Consider the following 25,567-nt stretch of genomic DNA (forward strand, 5'->3'; position numbering starts at 1 on the left):
CGTGCACCGGAAGTGACTTTTGGCCGTCCAGTGGAAGGAGTCAGTGACTCCTTGACTCCGGGGCCGCTACTGAACGCGCCCAATGTGTGATTCAGAAGGAATAACAAATATCCAAATCGTTGGACTTGGACTGCTACCACCACTACCGACCAATTACAATTTTTGAAGAAAACAACCTAGGGAGATTTCGGCGTCAAAACTAGGGACAGCCTTGCGTCGGCCGCCATTTTATTTCTATATATGGCCGCCATATTGTCCCCCGCCCAGTGGATCTGACCGTGGTGTGAAGTGTCGGGTGTGATTTTTTTTCTCGGCTTGGGGGAAGCAGCCTAGGCTTACAGAATTCCCCTCAAAGTGGCAGCGTACAGTTAACCCAGCGGGCCGATATGCAAGCAATAAAGTGTGTCGTCGTCGGCGACGGGTGAGTCCTCCGAGAAGAAGCGAGGCACCGTTCGGTGCCGCATAACCTGCCGTCCGGAAAGATGCCTGTTCCGTTCTGTGCATCCTCTCTGTTTTTGGGCGTAGAGGCACGTTTAAATGGGCCATTTAACCAATTACCATTACTGATTGACTCGAAACCGATTCGAACCGTCTTGATGCCGGCCTTCGCCCTCTTTAAACTCGCTCCGAAGTACGGAGAAACAGTCCGCATGTTCTCGCCGGAAAAACGCTCTTCGACCGCTATTTTTTCTTTACATATAAATCGGAACTGGAGCTTGTTGTCTCAGATGTGATCAGCCTAAAGGGTGGGAAAGACCTTATAGTAGAAGACTGAATTGTATTTCGTCGTTCTTTAGAGGTGTGTGTGCGCCCAAACTAAGAACTTTTTTTTCTATTTTTTTTTTTTTTATTTTTGATTCTATGGGCTGCCCACACACATACACATTTGGCGATATTCTGTGGGGCACCTCACGCCTACGAACATCTTTCTTGGTTTGTGTATATTTTTTGGTTCGGTTCCGGCGCTGTCGAAATACTGATTGGGAAATTTCGGTGACATTAGAAAGATCGCGAGCTTAGTTATTTATTTTTATTTTTGTTAATTTTTGTGTGAATGGAATGTGGTGGTCCTCTGGTGTGTGTGTGTGTGTGTCAACGTATCGGTTGCGATACAAGGAAATTCAAACAAGAATTTGCACGTGGAAAGGAGTGATTCGTTGTGTGGGTGATGCTTATCTGTTCCATATCGCAGCCGAAGATAGCGTGACTTCACTTCTTTTTCTGTTTTTGTTTACGGTTCGGATTATCTGGTTGGCGTGTCCGAGTTCGTTCGTAATGTATGTAAATTTTCATGGTGGTTCGTTGGGAATGAATAAAAAAGGGAAGGTCTTATGGCGAAGGCTTCGAGGGAAGTTGCACGAGGAATGAATCACGGAGGAAACTTTTTGCCACTCGGGAATTTGCAGCTCACTTCAAAGTGATACCTAATAGAATTCTAATAATACAACTTTGGTACTTTCCTTATTCTTGGTCTGTGACACTGGAAAAAATATTCTCACATAATTTTGGTAAACATTCAAATTCAATCTTTTGCCAAAGTTGGGCTAATGAATGAAACCTATTTCGACATCCTCTAGTGACATTTATTTCCAACATTCAAAAACACCTTTGATCCGTGCTTTTATGATGTGGCACAAGTTTGTAGCCAAAAATTGGACAGCGAGTCACTAGCACAAATACTCTCTTGACATAATCATGTGCTGTCGTTTGTCATCTGTAATCATGCACTAAACATTCATGTCAGACCAACTATGATCTGAATGTCGGTGTAATCATCAGGTGACTGGAAAGTGTGCCACATTTGAATGGAGAATGTTTTTTTGGTCCCGGGGTAATTCTGAAAAGAGGTGTAACGTCACTCTTGGCCTTTGGCTCTGTGACTTCTCGGTGTCGCGCAACAGAATTACTTTTCGTGACCTAACATTTTGCGACGCAGTGATGGCACATGGCCTTCTGACTCCCATGGACGGATTCTCTGGTCACAGAAACTTGGCATGAGCCCAAGCATGTTTTTAGAGTTTTTTTTTTCTCCTTTTTCAAATGCTTGTGACGTCCTCCCAATGGCAGACAACATGTATTGGTCGACTCACTTAGAGCAAAGCTTCACATATTGTTTTCGTACATCATACTTGCAGCAGTTATCATCAGCATTGGCCATCCATTCAGTTTTTTATTTCAGTTTTCTGCTCACAAGTTGTATTCCTCTGGGCCTAGGTTTCGTCTTGTTGGCGCATATTGAGCGTAGAGAAAGTTTGCGGCGGGATCACTCATTCACGACGTCAAGCTTTCGTGCTGCTTTCTGGAGGATTCGGGGTGGTGACTTCACCTTTTGTTCGCCGTCGATTTTGCATTTGTCGGTGACTGCGCATACGCCGATCCATCCTCCCTTACGCGTAATCCACGGAAACAGATCCACAAAGGTGCACTGCCTACTTAAACCACAAACTGTCGCAAACGAGAACGGCTAAATCGAATTAATTCGGTGACCCGCGCAAGCTTGAGTTCCACTCCCGTCACTAACGCAAACCTCGAGCGCAGTGTCGAGACTCCGTAGCCTTTTCGACGACATTTTGATTCCCGCTGTGCTTTCCGACTACAAAGCCATAGTCGCAGCTGCTCGTACATCATTCAGAAGACGCGGTGTTCACTGCAAATACGATGACGGAATTGTGTGCAGACAAGCCTAGAGAATGTTCGAAGCGTGTTCGCTTCATACGTATGTGTGCTTCGAACATACTGCAGACAGTTTTTGTACGACCAATGCTACACAAGCCTTGGACTGTGTTTCTAGTTCGCTTTTCGTGTCATGACCTTGGCTTAACAGGTCGAAGATATCTCAGAGTGGAAGATTAACCTGGGGCAGGACCTGGTCAAAGGAACTCTGCAAGAACAATTTAGAGCCAATCCCACGGGCATCGAAGCCAGCAAGAACCACCTGTTGCGAGCAATTCAGTGCCGACAAGAAAAGAAACCCCGCGCTTGCGGCGGCGGCACAGCACGTGGTTGGGTCCGTCAACCCAGTTGTCTCCGGGGGGGGCGGTGAAGAGGCTGCGCTAATCTCGGCTCGTGCCCTCCTTCCGGTTCGAAGAGGCCCCCAAGTGGGCCCTTTTCCCCCAAATATAACCCCAAGGACGCTGGATTGTGAGGCGGACTTCCCTCTCCCCCTCCTGCTTTGGTTCGATTCAAAGTAAACGGCCCTCAATTACATCTCCCTCCCTCCCCCAGTCCTCTGGGCGTTGTGGTTGCATCTGTCGTCTGCGTCTGTCGCCCAGTTCATTGTGGAAGAGGTTCGATTGTTAGGTGTCCTCCTTGCCTTTGGAGCAACGCCAAGTTTACGCTTGAGCTGCGTTTTCAAACTTCCTGTGGGGGGAGATGGGGGGGGGGGACTGCTGCTGGCTACAGAAAGAAGAGATTGTGTAGAATGGTTGCCACTGCATTGCTTTCGAAAGCAGATGGGATAAGGCAGACGACTGTCACTGACACAAGGACAAGTTTGCGTTGGTTGTGGGTACCTCACTATTCATCTCTGGCTTTTTACGTTTTATTTCATATTCATTTCGTAGTGTCTGTAGTTTGTTGCAGGCTAAGAAAAGTGGAACAAGTCCCTCCCACAGAGCTCTCTGATCGTTGTGGTCGGCAGTTTTCTCGTCTCCAGCGTTTTCCCTGCCAAAGTGTGATGAGTACACTGCAATTCTTTACCTGGAACAGACTACAGAAACTCTGAGGCTATAATAAACAGATAAATAAGTACCCTTTGGCACATACCGCTGTTTCGTGACAAATGACGTTACAATAGGTCTTTCTGGCTCGTGCAGAGTGGCTTATCCGGTTGTTCTTTTCGAGTGTTCTGGGCTTTTAAGCCAGTGATCTTTTCTGGGTAGCCAGTCACATCCTGGGGCTTCATTAACCCACTTCTTTTTAAGAGTACATCACCCTGTCATGGTACTAGTGCCCAGCTTTCGTGGGATCTTTTTTCGATTCTCTCGAGTTTTTTGGGGGGAACCCACACTTTGTCAAACCTTGCCTCTTACTAGCATGTCTGTCCACACTATAGTCGCTGTATGTTGCCAGAGTATCGCATTCAATAGCATCCGCTATTACTGTTCAATTTAAGCTTTGATCGGCCATTTTGACACCGAAACGTGTACAGTGGAAGGGGTTTCAGGGTTGCCGACCCCCGTCTCGCAAGCGTGCGTGCCGCGAATTACCGCCGAAGTTAAGACGCGTCCAGATTGGGACGCGCTACCTGAAATCACCGTTGAGACACGGTTGCATAAAAGCAATATTGTACCACAAAACCTTGGAAACTAAAATTTTATGAAAACATCACGCTCCTATCATTTTGTACTAATCTCCAATAAAATTTCCTACAAAAAAAGCTTTTTCCGCTTCTTTTTACGCAAGAGCATCCTTTCTAAAACCTCATGGTGACCGCAGTAAAAAAAAGTAAGATTGAGCCGCCATTTTGGCACCTCCCCCCTGGGGTTTCGGTACTCTGGGAACATTCAACTCCCAAAAGAAAACTTTTTTTTTTTTTTTTAGTGCTTACATCAAGCATTTTGTCACAAAAAAGAAGAAAATATTACACTAACCATGAAAAAAAAGAAAAAACTCAATATTTACGTTGTGAGGAACCTTTAGAGTTTCGGAACGATTTACAAACGTGCGTCTTTTTCAGCACGCCAACCCCGTAATAGAAACGCGTCTTGGAATCGCTCAAATGACGCTCGCAACATAAATATTGCACTTAAAAGTTGTTTTTGTGACACGTGCTCTATTCAAAGAAAATAACGTCTTGGGGAGTTCAGTGTCTCCTTAATGTGTCACGTGACTCGATGCAATGCTTTAGCGGCACGACACTTGTTGCGCACGGCTCACCGATTTGGGTTCCAATCAACTTTGAACCTAGCACAATCTTATCGTAATGTCTGCTTTTCAATTACGTATAGATTTCACATTGAAACTCGTTTTATTGGAGGTGGAGCAGGTAAACCCAGTGTATGCAAGCAAGTCAACCTCTCTCTCTCTGTGGGCAATTTTGGGGTCCGAATGCTCCATTTAATGGTGGCCGGATAGAACGAAAGCTTGGATTCGGACACTTAGAACAATCCAACGTCTCCACACAAATAATTTTGGTCAAATATATGAGGCACCCGCGCAGAAACATTCTGTAGTTGCAGCAGAACGTTTTGTTGGCCGAGGACTGTATTGCGGCACTGCTTGTTTTTCTCTCCCTTCTGCCTCATTGCGACCACGAGGGCAACAGAGCCTGTCAACTCGATGACAGGTGTCACTCTAGTCCAGGGAGTGACGGCAGTGATGAAACGAACCTGCAATGCTTTCTGGGGAAGCAAGAAAGAATGTGGATCAATAGCGGGAGAGAGAATGCATTTTGAACATTCATTGTTTTTTTTACGCTGAGGAAATCAGCAAAGTCTTAAGTTGGGCTAGCTGGTGATCGGTGAGCAAACAAACACCATTCAAAAGGACAGGAAGGATGGAACACAGGAAAGGACAGAACCGAAGGAAGGAACAGCGCGTGTTTGTCCTGTGTTGTTTCCTTTTGTCCTGCCCCTTCGAGCACTATTTTTCATCATGTTTCATTGAAATTGAATCCAATACTTTTTTCACAAGTTGACTCCGCTGTTGTCTATCTATGTTTCTCACGTGTTTTCCTGTTGATTTATTGTTCCCGAAATGCCGGGGGTAATTTGTTTTGCAGAGATCCAAATTAACATCTCTGGGAAAGCTAGCTTTTGTTCATATAGAAACTGAACAAAGATTAATTTAAGTATAGAACAGCGTGTAGACCTATGTGCCCTACGCCAACAAACCACAAGGTCTGCCAAAACAGTTTCCTCGGCGTCTTATCGAAAAGTAAAACGCAACTTCTAGGGCTTCACAAATCTCGTGTACCCTAGAATCTGACTCCGTGAACTTGTGGTGTGGGGTTTGTTTTGATTTGTAAGTGCCATTCTCATACCAAGGTCAAATCGAAATGTTTGTAACGTAAAGTTGCTTCAAGAGAGTAGCCCTTTAGCACTACTTGTCAGCTACAGGTTGTTGCCATCGGCTGGTAAAATCGTAGAACTTCTCGGAAAGTTTGGAAGATCCTGTCACCTCTTTCTAAGTGTGCGGTCAGTGACCGAAAGTGATTTACCGAGCGAAGAATCGAGAGGTTGTTCCAGTCGCATTGCGTGGCTAACGTGCTTGATTCCGCACCTCCCTTGCAGTGCCGTCGGTAAGACATGCCTCCTGATCAGCTACACAACCAACGCCTTTCCCGGCGAGTACATCCCCACTGTGTGAGTATGGCCTCAAAGAATGCTTCCACTGCACGTGCGCGCTCGGGCTGTGGGCCTCGGGTTTTAGAAGAGCACGGCGTTCTCTGTTATTTATTTATTTACAATATACTGAGGACCATTGCAGTCCGGAGCAGGATAGGACAATTACGAGGAAGAAATAAAATTTCACTGGTCTGCCACCGACGCGCAGACAGAAAACAGAAGAGGTTGTGTGGTCTGCCTCCGAAGAGAGTGCAGTCAGCTAGGTCTTCTTAAAAATGTATATATGTACAAGGGGTGCCCTAAAAAACATTTGGCAGGTTTTTTTTTTTTTTTTTTTTTTTGCCGAATGCTCGTTTTCTGCCCACTTGTAGAAATCGTAGTTCGAACCAGATGCCAAGGTTCCAGAACTAACTGTTGTCTAATTAGAAAGTAATTTTTCTTAAATTTTCAATGTGAAAACAGTGGCCTACGGAGCTTTTGAGTACATGGAGCTGGATGGCACCAGTTACCAAGAGCGGGTCCCATTTTCTCCTTTCAAATTTTCGGAAAATCACTTATGACAAGTGAATAAAATAACGGTTAGTTCTGAAACCTTGGTGTCCGGTTCGGACCGGTAGTGCTACATTTAGGCAGAGTACAGGCGTTGGTGATGCGTCGTCTATTTTTTGCAACGAGGAAAACCCCGTATATTTTTTGGGGGATATGCGGTGTATGCACGTGTAGAGAGGCCTGCGTGGAGAAGGTGAGCGCTTTCCGGAGGTCACGTCGCTCCCTCCGGTGTCCAGGTTCGACAACTACTCGGCCAACGTGATGGTGGACGGCAAGCCCATCAACTTGGGCCTCTGGGACACGGCCGGCCAAGAGGACTACGACCGGCTCAGGCCACTCTCGTATCCGCAGACGGTACGTCTCCCTTTCTCGCTCCGGTCGACTACGAGAAAGTCGCCTGCATCGATCCCTGGAGTGGAGAGCGATCTGGCTGACGTCGCCGAGACGCGGACGTCGGTCGGAATGCATGGCTTCTGTCGATACCACCTACAGAGTGTGTTTGAGTGCTCTTTGGTATAGAAATATTTTTACGCCCAATTAGCCCAAAAACTGAATTGCTGCGACGCTTCCACTCTTTTATGGCACAATGTGAAGGAAAAGCGTGCGAGCTTCTTTGGGGTAAATGCCCGGAACCAGATCCACCATGTCCGAGCGTGTACGGTGCCACGCGTGAGTAGCAGCATCAACCATATAGTTTTTGCTGTTTCCCTCCCTGTGCATAGAAAAAGAAAAACTGGCTTTTCCAGGCTTAATTTCTTTTTTTTTTTTATAAAACCTACATTTATGAAATGCGAGTATGATAAGTGCACCACCTAAAGGCACCTTTGAAAAAAGTTTCAATGCCCTTTTAATCGGTTTATTTAGACTAACTTTTGACGCCCGAATAGCACTTGGACACACCCCGTAGAATAGTGCCCGTGCACGACGTCATCTTTGGTGAATTCCCAACCCGCCCCGTGCGGCAAACGAGCTGAAGCTCGACGAGCGTCGTTGCAAGACGCGTCTGTCTTGGCGACGCAAGACATTGCGGAACGCACCGGCGGCGACACCGACGCAAGCTAGGTGGCGCTTAGAGGATCAGCTAGTGACGACGTTTTGGGGGAAAAGACGCGGGTGGTGCCTCCTAGGTGGTATACTGCTTCTATACTTTATTCGCCCCTAAGCCGACGGCACAGTAGAAACTGTGTGCTCGTTGGACTGGTCGTACGTCATATCTCTCGCCATGTGGTCACTTTTCACCCATACCCACGCACTGAGTGCCAAGACGGGTTACAAAAGGGAGGTGGTCGATTGGTTCGGCGAGCGCGTAACTTTCAACGCACCGTTGGCTCGAGGGCGAACAGAGTACAGAGACGAGTTTCCAAAGCGATCTTGCTCCGGTCGGCGCTGCGTCGCTTTAAAATGCCGGTTAGAGCCGAGCACCGCGCACTCTTCGCTCGTTCTGAGCTGCGACGGAAAGTTGTCTCTGAGCCCTGGATCTGCATTGATAGTTGAGGCTGCCTCTGCTTGCAGACCAGTTGTGTGCCAGGTTTGACAAAAGTGCCGAATTCTGCCATTTCGAGCAGAGATGCACTCTTTGAGTGAAAAACTCGTATTCTGGACCGCTACGTGGTACGTGGCTCGGCGTCCTGAACCGGCAGCCTTAATACGTGACGAGATGTCGCCCCCTCGAGCAACAAACGACTTCCTCGTCGAAGCGAGAATATGTGGCTGTTACGGCTGGTGGTAGCCATTTTGAGTAAGCGACGAAAGACGCTCTGAACATTAATTTCTAAAACCTAAATATCAATCTTTATTCAATCTTTATTCTAGCCATACGTAAAATCTGATTCGCATGTGTACTTTTGTTTACTTCGTCGCAGTACTTGAATTTGTGCGGGAGTTTCTATTTATAGTCAGTTACAGGTTAAGAAAAGTTTTCCAGAGAAAGGACGGCTGCGCAGGAGAAAGCCAACAGAATGCTGGAGGGGAGGGCAGGAAACCTCGCCCTTCCCTCAGCGTTCTGTCTGCTTCCTCCTCCCCAGCCTTCCTTTTCCTAAAACTTTTCTTAACCTGGAACTGACTATAGTAATGTTCTTTAAGTGACCGGCTCGGCATTCGTTCGGCAGTCGAGAGACTCATGGTGACGGGATGTTTGCTGCATTCTTTTCCAGGACGTCTTTCTCATCTGCTTCTCCCTGGTGAACCCGGCTTCCTTTGAGAACGTCAGAGCCAAGGTGAGTTGCGGTGATCTTTACTCAGATCTGTCCACAAACAGCGCACAAGAAAGCGAGATCGTTCGAACTAACCAAAATGGCCGTTACTCGGCAGGTGCAAGATACTCGTGAACAACGATTTTCAGTTACACTCACTCGCAGCTTAAAAAGCGCGGGGGTGTAATTACTGTGCATCTCGTTACCGCACCGCAGCCAGTGATAATAATCGGTGACTTTTGGTGCGCCTGCACACACTCTACTTTAAGTTTCGATCTACCCCTTACATTTCCCATCTTGGCCGTCGAATCCGTTTTTACCCGAGAGCAACATATTGTCGCTTGCTAATGCCCGTCGACGGCACATGGAAAGTTTTGTTTAGGGGACTTCCGTCTCGGTTTGTTTCTCGTCGTTCCAGAAAGGCCCACGTCGTTCGACCTCGCACCGCATGGCGAGCACCAAGAGCTCAAAATTGTTAATGAACCGATTTAGCGATAAACTAAATAAGAAAGTCCAGTTTCGATTAAAAAGAATATTGGTCGAGGCCGAACAGGGCGACCCCAGTGTGTGAAGGCCGGGGTGCCACTTTGTATACGGTACCGCGTTTCGGAAAGCACAACTCGAGGAAAATATCCTAAATCGGAGGCACATAGACAACGGTTAACTTCGAGCCCATAGATCGGTGCGTCTTTGATAAATAAATATACTTCTCTTCTCTTCTTTTCCTTTATTATTCCTTTGTTATTCTTTTTTTAAATACACAATCGTTGCTTGGACCCATAGCCGTGGAGGCTAGTCGCGGGTCCAACATTAGAAATAACCTTTACAATGCGGCAGGCAAACAAAACAAATGTACGCACACATCAAAGTATTCACAAAACGACATACATACTAATTGAAAAAAAATATATAGGGCATGATATTGAACTTATTCATTGGCTCGCAATTTAAGTAAATACTTCTTTAAGGATGGCAATATATTGTGTTTACATTTGATGTCGGTAGGGATATCATTCCATACCAGGGCACCGTTGAATTCAATAAGCCTTTCTCCATAAACATTTCGACAAGATGGCAAATTAAACAGATTATTTGTTGCAGCTCTCGTATTCCGTAATGGTAATTTAAATATCTGTAATGGGAGTGGGTCGTTCGTTTTTATTATTTTAAAGACTGTTTCAGCTATTTTTAAGTTGTATAGAGCACGCTCCAGACTTCATAGAGCACGCTACAGTTTTAACGCACAATTTGTTTCCTTGGTCGTTTTCTATGAGAAAATTGTCAGTCACGAAGGACCGTCGGAAACTAGCGTTACACAATCCAGTTTCCCCGCTATATTTTGCGGAAAAGTTGATGTCGCGTGACCTCTGCACCGTTCTAGCTTCCCCATTAAATTTAGCTGGGAAAGCACTGTAGGGGGTGGGGGAGGGAAGAGGAGGGGGCTGAGAGGGATAGACATTGAAGGGATGGAGGGGAAAGGGAGGAGAAAAAGAAGAAAAAATTGAAAAAGAAATACAAGAGTAATGAATAAAAATAAAATAAGTGTGCGTACAGGGACGTCGAGATAAATCCAGGGAATTCACCATATCCAGGTAAACATACCGAGGAAAACATAAAATGAATATCGATCGTTTTCTGTGCTTTGCTCGGTCTGCCGTCGCGTCTTCTTGGCTGACAGATTATCTGAACCTCTTAACAATGCTGTAAACTTGTTTCTTCTTTTACCCATATCGCACAATGATTTCCTTGCGTAACTTTTCGATGCGAGACAATTAAAATATTGCTGTCCTCCGGTCGTACTCTCTAATCATTTTCGAGCAAGTCGCAAATTGTTTATTGTGCGATGGTCCGCTGTCGGATCACGTGTACGCGGAAGCTCAATACAGTTGGTTAGTTTCCCTGTATTCATGAGAGACGAAATCTAGGAAAATTCCGGATTTATCTTGACGACCCTGTAGTTTGTGCAGGGCATATTCTGTGCTCCCCAGTCTTTTTCAGCATAATCAAGCTCGTGTAATTTTTTTTTTCGTGTGTGGCCAGAATTTTTGTTTAACATGCGGAAATAAAAGAACTTTGTATCCGAAGGGTTAAAGCCGGCAAACGGTGCGCGGCAGACGGGATTTGCTTCCGAGTGACCCTGACGTCTGCTCCGTTGCAGTGGTACCCCGAGGTGAGCCACCACTGCCCCAACACGCCCATCATTTTGGTGGGCACCAAGCTGGACCTGCGCGAAGACAAGGAGACGGTGGAGAAGCTGCGGGAACGCAAGCTGGCCCCCATCACCTACCCGCAGGTAGAGTCCCCGGAGGAAATTCATGCTTGGTGTTTCTTAGAAGTACCGCCAACCATCGTGTGGGAACCAGTGAGATACGCATCACAAGCGAGAGCTCCACCGCCATTCGCTTCCGAAACCGCCTATCGTCTGCACCTCGTGCGTTTACCATGTTAAAGAAAAAGAAATGTGGTCTCGTGATTTTTATTTGTTGATGTCGTGAATGTGTAGTACTATGTCATGCTATCGCCGGTTGCGATCCTGGCGATGTCGCAGAGTTAGGTGGATATGGCAGACGACCGGTTTACTGTAGGTCGCTGTCCTGCTCGATAGTCCAGGAAAGCTTCCAGGAGTTGGGACGTTCCGACGACATTCGTGTATTCTTGTGCTTTTCTCCCAGAACTGCTCTCAACCGCCACGATCGCGACATCCAACAGCATTAAGCGCGATCCAAACCAACGCTTCTTTTTGCGCCTGTAGGTCGTGCGGCCGCGGATGTGACGCATTTCGTGGCGTTTTTGCTGTTTCCGGGCGCGCTTTCTGAGTCAGAACCGTGCGCTTTGGTTTGGACGGGCAAAACTTCGGGCGCCCGCAGGCACGAGCGCACAAGCAAAGTGCAACTGCGACAGACTGGCCGGCCAGACGGCGAGAGAAAGAGAGAGAGAGAGATCGCGTTGTCATGTTGGAAGAGAATAAAAGGGGGGGAGGAGAGGGCAGCCAGACGGCGAGAAACGCGGAGACGGAACTAGCTTGCCCTCCACCGATTGGCCGGGACACAGGAGCGCCCTACTACGTCGCCGCGCGTTTTTGTGCGCGTTGAGAAGAAGTTGAAATCAACCAACTTTCTTGTGCGCGCCCGGAAGGAGCGAAGAAGCGGCGCGACGTCACGAAAATACGTCACATCCGCAGCCGCACAACCTACAGGCGCAAAAAGAAGCGTTGGTTTGGATCGCGCTTTACACTCCGGCTTTTGCGACGTCATTTTTTGCCACTTCGAAGCCACTTTGGGTGCATGGGTGGAATAGAACGCTAAACACACTAGTCGAAGACACAGTCCACGCACCATACATCGCGATCGTGCAGTGGTGCATATGGCGCCATTTGCAAACATGAAGGCATCAAGGGACTTTACCCACAGGGCCTGGCCATGGCCAAGGAGATCGGCTCGGTCAAGTACCTCGAGTGCTCGGCCCTCACCCAGAAGGGCCTCAAGAACGTCTTCGACGAGGCCATCCGGGCTGTGCTTTGCCCGCAGCCCAAGCCCAAGAAGAAGAGGCCCTGCTGCCTGCTCTGAGGGGCCACCGCATCAGCTGCTCCCGGCGGCAGACGACGGCAGTCGTCTGCCAATGACTGTTTTTTGTAGACGGCGGTTGCTTGCGCGTTATGAGAGACTGTCAGTTGTTGATAGCAGACGACGGTCGCTTGCACATTACAAGAGACTGTCGGTTGTTGATTGCAGACAACCATTGTTTTCTGATTGCAGACAACTGCCGTCTGCACTTGAAGAGACAACTGTCGTCTGCGCAGGGGCAGACAACTGTCGTCTGCGCAGGGGCAGACAACTGTCGTCTGCGCGGGGGCAGACAACTGTCGTTTGTCGATTGCAGACTACTGTCGTTTGTGGGTGAGCAGACAACCGTCATTTGTTGATCTCTGGACGAGGGTCGCCGATACGCTCGCAGATGGTGATTGCTTCGAGATTTGCAGGCGACCATCGCTTCTACATTAGCAGACGACGTTGGCTTCTTTCTCGGAAACTGGAGAATGAAAAAAAATGGTTGTCTGTGGCGACCTGCAAATAGCTGTTGCTCATAAGTTTTTGGACAGTTCGTGGATTTGTGGACGGTTGTCTGCAATTTTGCGAGTGATGGTTATTTCCAGATAGGCAAATGAAGGTTGTTTGCCAGCTTGCAGGCAGTTGTCACTTGTGAATTTGTGGGCTGTTCTCACTTCTCACTCGTAAGTCTTCAAACGACTGTCGTCTTTGTGCTTTCGGAGGTGCATCCGCATGGATTTGTAGACAACAGTTGCCTACAACCGAACTGGCATTGGGCACTCGTTGATTGCAGACATCAGTTGTGCGCAATCTGAAATAAGTTGCAGGCTTTTATTGTCACCACCTTGTGGTCATTTCTAGATGGGAGTGCAGTTGCAGACGACAGTAGCCTGCAGTCTGACCTGCTGCAGGGGACTGCTGCCTGCAAGGAAGAGTAGGTTGCAGACAGCAGTTCTTTGCAAGTTACGTCTGCTGCCGCAACCGTTGCTTCTTCGTAGATTGCAATTAAAATCTTGTGTGTGGTCCGCTGCTCATTGCGGTGGCAGAGAGTCACCAACAAGCCATCACTCGCACATTGAAAAGGCTTGTAGGCGATGCTCGGTTACCGTTTACTGCGGATGGTTTAAGAACGACTGGCGTATGAAGTAGTTTCCGGATCGGCCATTTGCAGACGACAGCAGTTGGTCACCACTTCTACTGTTCTGTGCTCGTCTGAAGTTCTCCAAATCTTTTCTCTTTGTTCAGCCGTTTTTTGTTTTTTTTTGGTGGGGGGGGGGGGGGGCAGTTTTGAGTTAGGTTTTTATTTTTTTCTTTTTCATATGTCTGCATACATTTCTCTAGTGTATGATAATGAATAGATTTTATATGATACACAGTAAAAGCTGTTTTGCCGTTGTTTTTTTCGGGGGAGAGGGGGAGGGGCGAGTAGCAGTTGACTTTTAAACTTGTTTGGGTGAGATTTCAATCCTTCACAGCTTTGCAGAAACCCTCGTGGAGGCGTTATTTTATTCCTAAAGACAGAGATTTCTCAAGAGCAGACAATTCTCTCTCCTATGGCTTTTCAAAGGTAATTTTTTTTATGGGGAACCTGAACAGGTGGGGGTTCAGAACAAACAAAAAGCAGGATTCGAAAAACTACCCTCTACAATCTATGATTTTAGATCTCTCAAGAAACTTCTCTTGTGTCAGCGTTGCAGACGTCCATCCGAGGTGGCAGACGGCATTTTGTGGCTTCCGTCTGCCGCTTGGGTCTTTTGAGTTGCGAGTGGGGAAAACCACTACCTTTTGTCTACATATCGCCATTCACTGGTTTTGTAACAATCGCAGGAGTAACACAACTCCGTAAACTGAGATGCACTCGATCGACATGTACATAGATAGAACCTGTAGAATGTTTTAAAGCATTGTTTTTGTTCGTCTGCTCGTTTTTTTCCTGTTTTGTTTTATTAACGCTGCTGGTGTTTGGTCTCAGAAGTGGAGAATTCTTGGTTGTCGCATGCTACCATTTTTTGTTCCAATCCTTCATGGTTTTTTTTTTTTAGTAGCTGTATAATTCTACCTTAGACCAACCAAAAAGCAACCCTACTGGGAGGAAGGCTTACCACGTTTTCAGTTGCTGCCGATTTCGATGTGGCATCAGCCGAGTATCCTCTCGCAATTGTTTGGCTTGTATAACGTGCATTCTTCTTTTTTTTTTCGTGTCGACTATAGAGTTTGCAAGATTGAAAACAGTAAGGCCAAACCGCGTTTCTTTTTTAACACACTTCGAATACAAAACCGAAATCTTGTACAAACGACGGGAAAATCGTAACGGAGAGGTCTTTGTCAAATGTTAATCTATTGTTCAGTTGCGGTAACGAATTATACGGCTGTTTCTCAAATATCAAACTGCCCAGAGTCTCCTGCGTCCTTTCTCTGAACTATGTTCGTAGTTCACTCCATCTGTCGACGGTTTCATGCTGCAGTTTGCATGGAGAGTGTCCACCAATATGGCAGAAAGAGAGACAGCATTGCACCAAGTCTGTGGCTCTGAGGTTTGCCATAGCCTCTGCGTTCAGCCCCCGCATTAAAAGGATACTAAACTTTACTAAGTCTTTTTTTTTTTTTTTTTTTTAAAGCCTGAACAGGACGTTTATGTCCCAAATAAAGTTTGCAACGTGCTTCTGTTTAACGCTTCTATTTCGGGGTCAACGTTCAAAATGGAAACGCACATTGGAAACTTGAAATGAGTCTTCCAACGTAAATAAATGCAAAATAATTTTTTTTTTAGTCCATTTGGTGACGTACGTGAATTTAAGAAAAAAAAATGTAGGGCCCTTCCACTTCACGTCTAGATACAACTGGCCAGCCGGTTGCCGTTGTCGCTCATAGATGGCGGTAGCTGTCTGGAGTTTTGTGTCAACATTTGTTTGTCCACGGACACTATACTGGGGAACCTTTAACACCTCCGCTGTAAAAAGGTTTTGGAGAGTTCAGCGTTTCTTTGACTGGCATAATGTTCTAGCTTGCCCTTCGCGTAAATGAGAAAAATGCTAGACGGAAGCAGGTTCATTTTGTAGTTCCGAGACCCATCTTGGGGCATCTGCGCACTCCAGTTTCCCCCAATTTCCCAGGGTAGCTCGACCGGAGTACTGCAGGGACCAAAATCTCGGCGCAGAGACGTCCTTTGCAGAGCCGTATATGTACACAGTTGGGTCGTTCATCGGTAAGAATAGGGCCAAGCCCTAGCCACAAATACTTCCCTAGTGGAAGCAATGAGCTTAACAAATGCCCTCCAATCGCATTGTCTAAGTAGGGATGTATTACATTTCAGCACGCCAGAGTTGAAATTTGCGACTCTTCGTAACTGAAAGGGCAACGCATGCGAAGTCGTCGTCACGGCGACATTCACAACGCACTACTCCTTAGATTGCAGTCGCAGCCACGACTGCTGCCACCGTGGAGTGGATGATAAGAACTGCGGATTCGACTCCGTGGGAGTTTTGACCCAAACCCCGAATGCACACCCCAGGTTCGCAGTTTTGCCTCGTTTTTCGGGAAATATTTCTCATCAATGTCACCTTTCCTTACTCAGCACATTGAAACTCCTCGTTTCCACCAATCTCTTACAATTGTACACTCTCCGGCAATATGAAAGACCCACTGGGAGCGCGTGGCCGAGGCGGTGGCTGGCGGGGGCGCTGCGAGCCCTCCGGGCAATTCCATTCTGCTTCGAGGGGAGGACGCTCACTCGGGCTCAGATAAAGCGAAACGCGCTTATCAGTTTGTGCCAAGTGCCGAATGAGCGTCCTCCCCTCGAAGCAGAATGGAACTGCCCGGAGCGCTCGCAGCGCCCCCACCAGCCACCGCCTCGGCCACGCGCTCCCAGTGGGTCTTTCATATCGCCGGAGACTGTACATTCATGTACTTTCAGCCCCTTCCATAAACTATATATATTTTTCCGCTAAATTTAGCGGGGAAACTGGATTGGTGTCTACACCACAAGACGTGAAATTCCTTGCTGAATCCGGCAGGCAACTGAATTGGTGCATAAGTCACGAGACGTCAATTTCCCACTAAATTTAGCATGGAAACCAAATGGTTGTGTCAACAAGTTTGGGTCACACAACATAGATTTTTCCGCTAAATCTACAGGGGAAACTGGAGTGGTGTTTAGGTCACAAGACGTGAATTTTCCCGCTAAATTTGGCGGGCAATTTAATTGGTGTACAAGACATCAATTTCCTGCTATATTTAGCGGGAAAACTGAATTCAGGGTTTGGCCACAAGATCCGAATTTCCCCACTAAATTTTGCGGGGAAACTGAGTCGACGTATATGTCGCGCGTCATCCATTTCACCCAAGGTGTATAGGTTGTGTCGCGCAACGAAATTTTCTCAACTAAATTTAACGGATAATGCACGAACAGACGGACAAACAGACATTATTTTCGGATTGGCGCTTTAGAAAAAATTAATCAACCGACATTGGCAGTTGCCATTTCTTGGGCAAGAAACGCGATTGGACCAGGGTCCTCGCCGAACGCCGATGTAGCACTCTTTCGATACGAGCAGAGTTAATGCCAAACACAGTCTGATCTCGTGTCCAATACGTGCTTAGAGTGTGCACCCAAACCAACAACGGACTTGGACGATTGACACAGCAGTCACTAGATGGCGCACACTTTTGGAAAGAGCCTATTGGAGCTCGGCGCCGCCATATTGCAGCTGCCCCTCGCACAAGGAGCGGATGGACTTGCTTGCCTCGTAAACTGAATGTGCGCAGAATGCGGAGCGAGTGAGACAAACGGTTCTGTGTTGTGACCCTGTGCTGGTACACGAGTCGTGGGTGCCTCTGACTGTGTGCTCTTTTTATTGGATCGACAATCTCCTAAGCCCCGCTCGGAGCATTCTGTGTGGTCCTTGGCGGCCAAGTCGTCTCTCGGTGCCGTCGCTTAGTGGTACTTGAAACGACGTTCATGCTCTGAAATGGCGGGAAAACAAACTGTCAGGGCCACCTTCCAAACTTCTTTGTTCCACCTAGTACCGCCGTAGCCACATAGTCTGTCCACAGCAGCTACACCCGGGCAGGCTTGCTAGAAACGGCGTCTTGGCTAAGACTCTGTGAGAGAAAGCACTACCAAAGTTAGTGCATGAGCAAAGTGGTACGTGAATTTGAGTTTCAAGTGCTCGCACACCCCAGGCTTGGCAGGCTTTCTTTCGCACAGTCTTAGCCAGAACGCTGTTTCTAGCAGGCTGACCCAAATGCCATTGTAAAACAACATACAAAAAAACTTGCATTATTGAGTTATTGTTTGAAGATGGCAATTCGAGAAGCATGGAAAGTTAGTGGCATGCAAAGAATGTTGCAGGCCCATTCGTGCAATTTCTCTGTGTTGATAATGCTCCATGCTAACCTTCAACAAGTAAAGAGGTTGCGGCAGAACATAGAAAAGTCAATTTTAGAATAAAATCCAAGCTGGTATGTTGCTATCTTCACTATAGTGGAACTTTAAAGGCCCATATAAGTATACAGGCACACTTTGAGCTTGCCTCACAGTACCGATACCTTTGTATCTTCACTATGCAGTTGAACTTCCGCATACTTTTCTCGTGTCTCTCCAAACCTCGGTGGCGGTCGCTCGGTACAATGTGGTCGGATGCTCACATGTGGTGAGGTAACTTAATGCTCGTCTTCCCCTCAAGAACCGCAGTAAAAAGAGCTTGGTGCCCCATGAAGCGTTACTACTTTCCCATGGGATGAATCAAAATGCACGAGAGTTTTGTGAAAACATAAGCATCTCAAATGAAATAATAATTTCCGGCTTGAGCGGCGTCACCGCCGGCATAACCGTAATGCGTCGATGTAACGCTTTCTCGTGATGCATCGGCGTAACCGTAACGCTTTCTCGTGACGCATCGCCAACAGTGTAACCGTAACGCGTCGGTGTAAAGCATTCTCGTGACGCGTCGCCGTAACGCATTAGAGTAACGCTTTTCCGCGTCGCCGTCAGCGTAGTTCTAACGCGTCAGCGCTGCCATAGCCGTAACGCTTTTTCGTGACGCGTAGGCATCCCCGTAGTTTTAACGCATTGGTGTAATGCTTTTTCATGACTTGTTGCCATTGGCGTAGTCGTAACGCAAGGGCGTAACGCTTTTTTGTGGCGACGCTGCCGTAACATATCAGTGCGACATGTCGCCGTCAGTGTAGTTGCGCGGTGCATTATGGGAAGCGTCACATAATGCACCGCAGTGACGCACGCGTGGCATTACGGGACGTTTCCCATAATGCACCCCGCAGGAGAGAGGAAGAGGGAGGAAGAAAGAGCAGGAGGAGGGAGGAGGAGGCAAGGAGCAGGGGAGGAGTGGAAGAGGAGGGAGGAAAGGCATACTGTACCCTCCCCTCCTCCTATCCACGAGGTGCGCTCTAATTCGGCATTACAGTGAGTTGTAAACGTTTCATTTTTTACCTAACAACCAACTCTCGTAAGAACTACATAGTGCAACATAGAAATGATGTGCGAAGCTCGCTTTTTGCTCGAGGCAACGAGCAAATGTCAAATTTGTAAAACGGTATAAAAACTGGTCATGTTCATGCTAACCACGTGGCGCAGCGTGTGAGCGGGCACGCTTCAACGACGACGTTTACGTCTTTCTTGCATCGGCAATGGCCACAGGAGGGGTTCTGCCAATGCTTCTAAGCTTGGTGACGCGAGCTATCGCTTGTTACGAAGGGTACGGCCATTTATAACCATTCATCCAGCCGAAGTCCACTCACTCAGCTTGTTGTAGTTGATCCAGTAGAACAAGGCACTCCAGGCTACGCAGAACTGGGCCGCCCCGACTATGCCCGCCCTCCTGGGGAGCACATACTTCTGCTGCCAGCGCCAGTACACTGCGAGAAAAGACGGCACACGACGCACCGACACCCTCTTTACGCTCTACGGAGCGAGGTCTAGCGTATGATGCTTAGAGCGCGTCTCCCTTCCGACTCGCGCGTTTATCGCGTCATTGTAAATGGCCTCTCGAGTTCGACCCAACGACGTCCCAGAAACGTCGCGCCGCTACCTGCCGAGGCTCTGGTTGCGGCAGACGCCCGTCGTGCTGCAAAGTGTCTCCGCAGCCAGGGGGTCGACGGAAGCCAGAGCAGCCACGAGCTGTGGCTGCTCTGGCTTCGCCGCCGGCATTTGTACAACCAACTGCCAGCATGACACTCCAGCTTTTGTGACGTCATTTGTCGCCAGTTCTGGACCGTTTTGGATGCTGGGAAAGATGGTAAGCACACCGGTCAAAGATGTGTTCTAGGCAGCATAGTCGGGTCTAAGAGTAGAGTCGATTGCTGGGCTAGTTGGTTTTGGAATTTGGAATACATTTTAGCGCTCAAAAAACAGGGACAAAGAGGCGAGAAACAGACAGCACAGTGCGCTTGCACTGTGCTGTCTGTTTCTAAGAGGACTACATCCACTCTGCAGACGGTATTGGGACAGATCAAATGGCCGACAGACCCCGCTATTCGCCAGTTTCCACGTGCGATATGCGATCGTTCAAATCTAGGAAGTTTACGCAAGATGAGACAACGAGAGAAGAGCCACGGGAATCAGGACCACTTCTAGATGAGGCAAGTTTCCCCGCGGTCCCGGGGTCGGTCACCGTGACACGATTTGCTGGTTTTGGTCCAGATCGAATCGGATGACCGAGAACCAATCGGAGATGCCATACTTTCGCGCAACCTTGCCTGGTGGTAACGGAGACTTAAGAATGGATCCGACATTGTACCGGTTAGCCATAGACTCTTCCCACAGGTTAGTGGTTGTGGGAGGAGGCAGAATCATTTATTAGCACCAAGATACCATTTTCAAGGTATAAAAACATGCTACTGCGGGATAATTATGCATAAATATTGAGAGAGAACCGCATTTTCAATTACGGTGACGACAAAACACGGCGGATTGCTACTACAATGTCGAGACATTAGGCAAAGTTGCTCGTGTGAGGCCAAGTAGAGCGGTGGCTCAACCGACATACTTTTTAAAATATTATCACCCTATATAGAAACAATAAGGCAAAACAATTTTTGACAGAAACCTGCCTCACTGGGTAAACACTAAAGGTTAGGAAAAGAAAAGGTACTTCAGGTCGCCCTTTGAAGACCGAGTGAGCTGGTTAAAGAACGTTGGGACGGACTCTCAGGCGGCTCGGTCAAATTTAGTCTTTTCTAACCATGTGCCAGGGGATTGAAGACGCGAGCAGGATGCGGCATATGCCGAGCATTGACATTGGGGTCCCAAGAAAAAGAATGAGAAAAAGAGTGAAGAAAGAAGGCAGACGACAGGTTAGGCGAGTTCGTTTTGCCGCGACAAGTTGAAGCATAGCCTCCTTCGTTTTAGAAAGCCTGTCAAATTGCAAAAGAATGTGGCCGCCGTAAAGGGGAAAGGAGGTCAGAGAAGAAGCTGCACGCAGGGGCTCTCTTGGGAAGCGTTAAACAACGCCCTAGCGATAAAATCCGAAACACAAACGTGCTTTTTTTCTTTTAGAGCGCAGCTCTTAGGTGCCCGTTTCCGGCTTGAGCAGCGTCAGCGTCGCCGTCGGCGTAACCGCGCGGTGCATTATGGGTAAATTTTTAACGTGAAAGCATTAACTGTCCCGTGGAGCAAAGCCGGTGTCGTCTGTAGCCGTTTTCTGTAGCAGCGAAAACGGCACCTGAATTCCCGTTGGCCAAAAGCACAGCAATGCAGACGCTTTGTCACGGAAGCCGGGGAGGGGCTCAAGGTCAAAGCGGACGCGACTCAGAAATAAAACGCAAAGAAAAGCACAGCAACGCAAGTGCGTCGTCACGGAAGCTGTGGAGCTGGCAGGGCGCCACACTTTCGCAGTGGGGGAACATGATGTTACCGCCGGAGAACCGTGTGGAGAAGGAAGACGTGGTGCACTGCGTGTAGGAATGCTTCTGCATTCCTACACGTAAACAGTTTTAAGCGTCTTTTTGTATCTAAAGCAAATAATTGTCAAGCAAGAAAGACTGCAGCGGGCTGAAAACGAGCAATCAGCGATGCTCTTCTGAGCAAATCTTGAGCTTTCTGTCTTCCACTTCGTTTGTTGGTTGTCTTTTTTTTTTCAGGAAAGGAGAACATTTTGCCTCGACCCCACTCCAATCTTGCACCTCTCCCGTTTCTCCACAGGCCGATATCCTCCTTTCTTTTTTCTCTCAGTTGCGGTTTGTTGTTGTTTCGCAGACAGGCCACCGCGCATATTGTTGGCACTGGCTGAAAAGTTACCCAGAAGCGGCTCTGCGCTACCGTATGGGTAATTGTTCGGCGCTGCTCCTTGCCTTTTTACGGCGGCCACACGCTCAACGGCTTTGGCATGAAATTGACAGGCTTTCTAGAATAAAGGAGGCTATGGTTGAAGTTGTTCTAGTAGTTGTCAACTTAATTTATTTCTATACATTGCACAATGCCGGTGTTTTTCTACAAAGTAAGCTAGAAAAGAGCTAGGTCCAGAACTTACAGGTGATGCTTTGCGGCTCCTTTGTCTATACCAAAGCATCGCCAGCAATACGAGCTTGTAGGGATTACCCAGTGGTACCGCTGATGCCCACGTCTATGCCCCACCATTTTGAAGCAGCAGGAACTCGTGAGGACTTTTTCTCAAGATTATTATATTTAACTCTATGCAATGTGCGAAAAGGATGCAAAATAATTCTGGTTCTCTTTTTATGTACGAGATAAAAAAACATTGGTTGAGAGCAGCCATGGGGGCATGTCCAGAGTGGCTCCATGGCCGACTTACCTCGGCTGAACAGACCGGCTACGGATTGGGGCGACTTCTTCCTCCTCGCCAGCCAAGACCCGATCTCTGTAAGCTTCAACTCAGAGAATGGAGTGTCCGCTGTTAGAGAGAAACAGACATAGAAGACTATACGGTACGCGAAATAAGGAACGAAAACAGAAGAGGACGGGTTTTCCTACTAAGCACAGTAACCAAGGATGCCAAAGCAAACGCCTAGTTTGCCTTTAGATGGGAAAACTTGTCTATTACAAAGTCGCATGTTAGACAAGGGCAAGATAGTGGCATCAGATTGAGACCAATTACGACTTTTGAAATTTCCTTCAGTGTCCTACGAAAAACCAGTTTAGCTTTCCTGTTAGAATAACTTTTCCTATGCCTAACAAAGTTGTGCACGGCAACTAAGCACGCTTGAACTACCGGTGCAGAAACCTGAGGAATTGATGCAATGAGTATTTTAGCCTAGCTCCGAAAGTTTAGATCATACACTTGCTTGATAAGCACCCGTGGGGGGGAAAATGTATTGAAAACAATTGCACGCTTCACAAATGGCTAAAAGCTAGACTTACTTAAATCACAATTATTTCGTATTAGTTCACGTATCTACGTTTTCATACGTTTTCATAATGTGCACTTTTGGTGCGATCTTCACCAACCCATGGCAGAATCTGAAAGCAGCCTGTAGCAGTTACTTATTCAACCTATCGCACGTAGACATTTTGTGTGGTTACCATTAAACACACGGGTCCTGGGTCCGCTATAAGGTTAATGTTTTAACGATTTATCGATTCATTTAGCACGAAATTTGAAGGTGACGACAAGCTCGTTAAGCCTACGGAAAATCTGCGAAAAACGCGTGGTTTCCTAGGGGTTTGGCGCTGGGATTTGGAAGGTTGGGCGTCCAAGCATTGCGGACGAGCTTACGCTTGCCGTAGTAGCGCGCCGGGTCGTAGGGCCCGTGAACTTTGGGATTATATTCGGCCGGGTAGTCTCCGATCGCCATGTCGTGTCCGGACTTCTCCTGAAGGTTATTCCAGTTATTCTCCGGCGAACGAAGAAGCTAAAAAGTACCGGAATCACGTGACTTATTTTGGCTCGTCTGCTTCAAGAACATTTTGTTGGAGTTTAACGGCGCTAGTAACAGATTTATATACACTAAAATAATACTTTAGTACCATAAATAGCATCCTCGATCATCCGCACCGGTGCGCACCGGGGCACCGAGGTGCGCCCCTTCATCTTCGATCAAGTGCACCGGTGCGCACCGGACGTCCTCGATCAACGAAGCGCACCCTCCCGGTGCGGCTTTTCGTTGCCCCAACGTGCACCGAGAAAATCGGCGGTGCGCCGGGGTGCAGTCCCATCAGGCATTGCGGCCGGAAGCGGGAATCGAGAAGATGGCGGGAGTAGCAGACGCGCAGACTATCGAGATGGCGATCTTGCAAAAACGAACACGCCTCGCAGCTGCAATAGATGATTTCCTCTGGTCTTCTGACGGCGAGACGACGAGCTTCTCACCATCGCCGCGATTACTGGCGATTGCTGCGGTGGCAAGGAGCGCCCGAAAAGCACGAACTTCGTGGAAAGCGGCGCGAGACGTTTCGATGACAGCGAGGTACGGTATTATCTGGCGTTTCGTTTTCTTGAACTAATAGTGATGGCCAACATATACATGTGGAATTGTCACCCGCTTCGTGAACCCATCGACAATCACGTCCACGATGTTTATTTCTGTGGGACCGTCAAATCCGCGAGTAAAAAAATAAAAGAAATTGACAGCAGACGGGCATCGTGCGCTGACCTACGCAAAATAAACGAACAAAACGCGAAGTGACGCAAGGTGGAGCTCGCCGCGGTGCACCGGCGCGGCGCAGTTTGTCCTCGATGTTGCACCGACATCGCGCTGCACGACCGGGGAGCGCTGTGCACTGTGCTGGTTTCAGGGCGATTCCGGTGCGAGTTGATCGAAGATGCTAAAAGTAATGAACTGTTCACAATTATTATTTATATAAAAATAAAGCGACTAAAACGTTTTTAATTGCGTTTTGTTACTTTGAAATGGTTATCGCCTTAAAACTTTTCTCAAGAACCTGTATTTTAACAAAATTTTAAACGCAATAAATTAAAACTGTTTTCAAATAAATTAGCACCAAATTCAACCGATCACGTGACTGCATGAAGGCAGGGAAGGCAGCCAGAAAACATCACGGTCACGACATCAGTTCAAGCTAGAGCACTATATAGCTCCTTCGGAGCAGAGTAGCGCAATCTAGAACGCCGCCTCTCGGCGACTAGCGGCGAACGCCCAGAGGTTCCAACTGTGGTCAGAAATGCATGGAGAACGTGAGAAAATCGTTGTTTCTTCAGTACTGTGGGGTTCTACGGAATGGCAATTATTTTTGACATAATAATGGAACATTTTAGAATAATTTGCGCTAAGTTTTGTGCCCCGCAAGCCCCGCAAGGACGTGACTTTTTTTAAAAAATTGCCTGAGCGGCATCATGCAGCAGACGACACGGCGACGTCATACCATTCACGTGACCCGCTCCGGCCAACCCGAAAGGCCCATCTCCGTTGCGAGCAAAAATCGTCTGCTTCAAACGCCATTGCCTTGGAAATTGCCTTCTCAAAATTTGCACATGCATCCGATATTATTAAAACTTTGAGAAATGGTTTAGTGCTTTACTAACTTCACGACAGACTAGTTTTGAAAAGTGTGAACTCGCCGTTCATTTTTTAATCAGCCGTGTTGTGTCGATCTCCATGTATTCTCCCATAGGGCAGGCCGCCTCCTGGAACCCTGAGTACCACGTGACTCGCGCCGAGCCCAACGAGGTAGAGGGGCTTAGAGTGATAAACCGGAAGTTCGGAAGTGGCACCCCCCCGGTTGTCGCCATATTTTACGCAAATGTGACCACTCGTCACGTGACCTCCCAAGAACCGTGACGTCACAGGTAAGATGGCAGCGCCCAGAGCTGGTGGATGCGAGTTTGTTCGGTGCGCGGTAGCCGTGATGTGCAGCTGCTTTCCGACGACTTCGGGCTTCTTCGTGCTCGCTGACGCAGGTATAATGTGAAAATATGAAGGAATGAGACTTTATACCGTTTTTGCGCAAGATCGCTCTGGATCATCTGGATATTAACGCCTGTGAGACAGCATCAGCTCTGCATCGACGTACCGGTGCTCGGATTCCCGGATGTGTCCGAGGATCGATAGAACTTTGAGT

The 25,567-nt window shown here is 47.7% G+C and overlaps 2 protein-coding genes across 2 annotated transcripts; one reads left to right on the forward strand and one right to left on the reverse strand.

The window, feature by feature from the left end:
* Nucleotides 1–217: 217 nt before the first annotated feature.
* Nucleotides 218–15,163, forward strand: LOC8023163 (ras-related protein Rac1). The gene is made up of 6 exons (XM_029988515.4): nt 218–421; nt 6,234–6,305; nt 7,073–7,190; nt 8,990–9,052; nt 11,187–11,321; nt 12,439–15,163. The coding sequence occupies exons 1-6, from the start codon at nt 387–389 to the stop codon at nt 12,592–12,594; spliced, it is 579 nt and encodes a 192-aa protein (XP_029844375.1). The 5' UTR covers nt 218–386; the 3' UTR covers nt 12,595–15,163.
* Nucleotides 15,164–17,404: 2,241 nt separating this feature from the next.
* Nucleotides 17,405–23,403, reverse strand: LOC8023162 (putative ATP synthase subunit f, mitochondrial). Its single transcript, XM_002399310.5, has 4 exons — nt 23,265–23,403; nt 22,344–22,442; nt 19,333–19,449; nt 17,405–17,538 (listed from the first exon to the last, which is right to left on the reverse strand). Exons 1-4 carry the CDS (start codon nt 23,341–23,343, stop codon nt 17,510–17,512), a joined length of 324 nt encoding a protein of 107 aa, XP_002399351.1. The 5' UTR covers nt 23,344–23,403; the 3' UTR covers nt 17,405–17,509.
* Between the last annotated feature and the right edge of the window lie 2,164 nt (nt 23,404–25,567).

Source organism: Ixodes scapularis, unplaced genomic scaffold (assembly GCF_016920785.2).
Source record: "Ixodes scapularis isolate PalLabHiFi unplaced genomic scaffold, ASM1692078v2 PGA_scaffold6__148_contigs__length_123643588, whole genome shotgun sequence".
NCBI classification, from domain to species: domain Eukaryota; kingdom Metazoa; phylum Arthropoda; class Arachnida; order Ixodida; family Ixodidae; genus Ixodes; species Ixodes scapularis.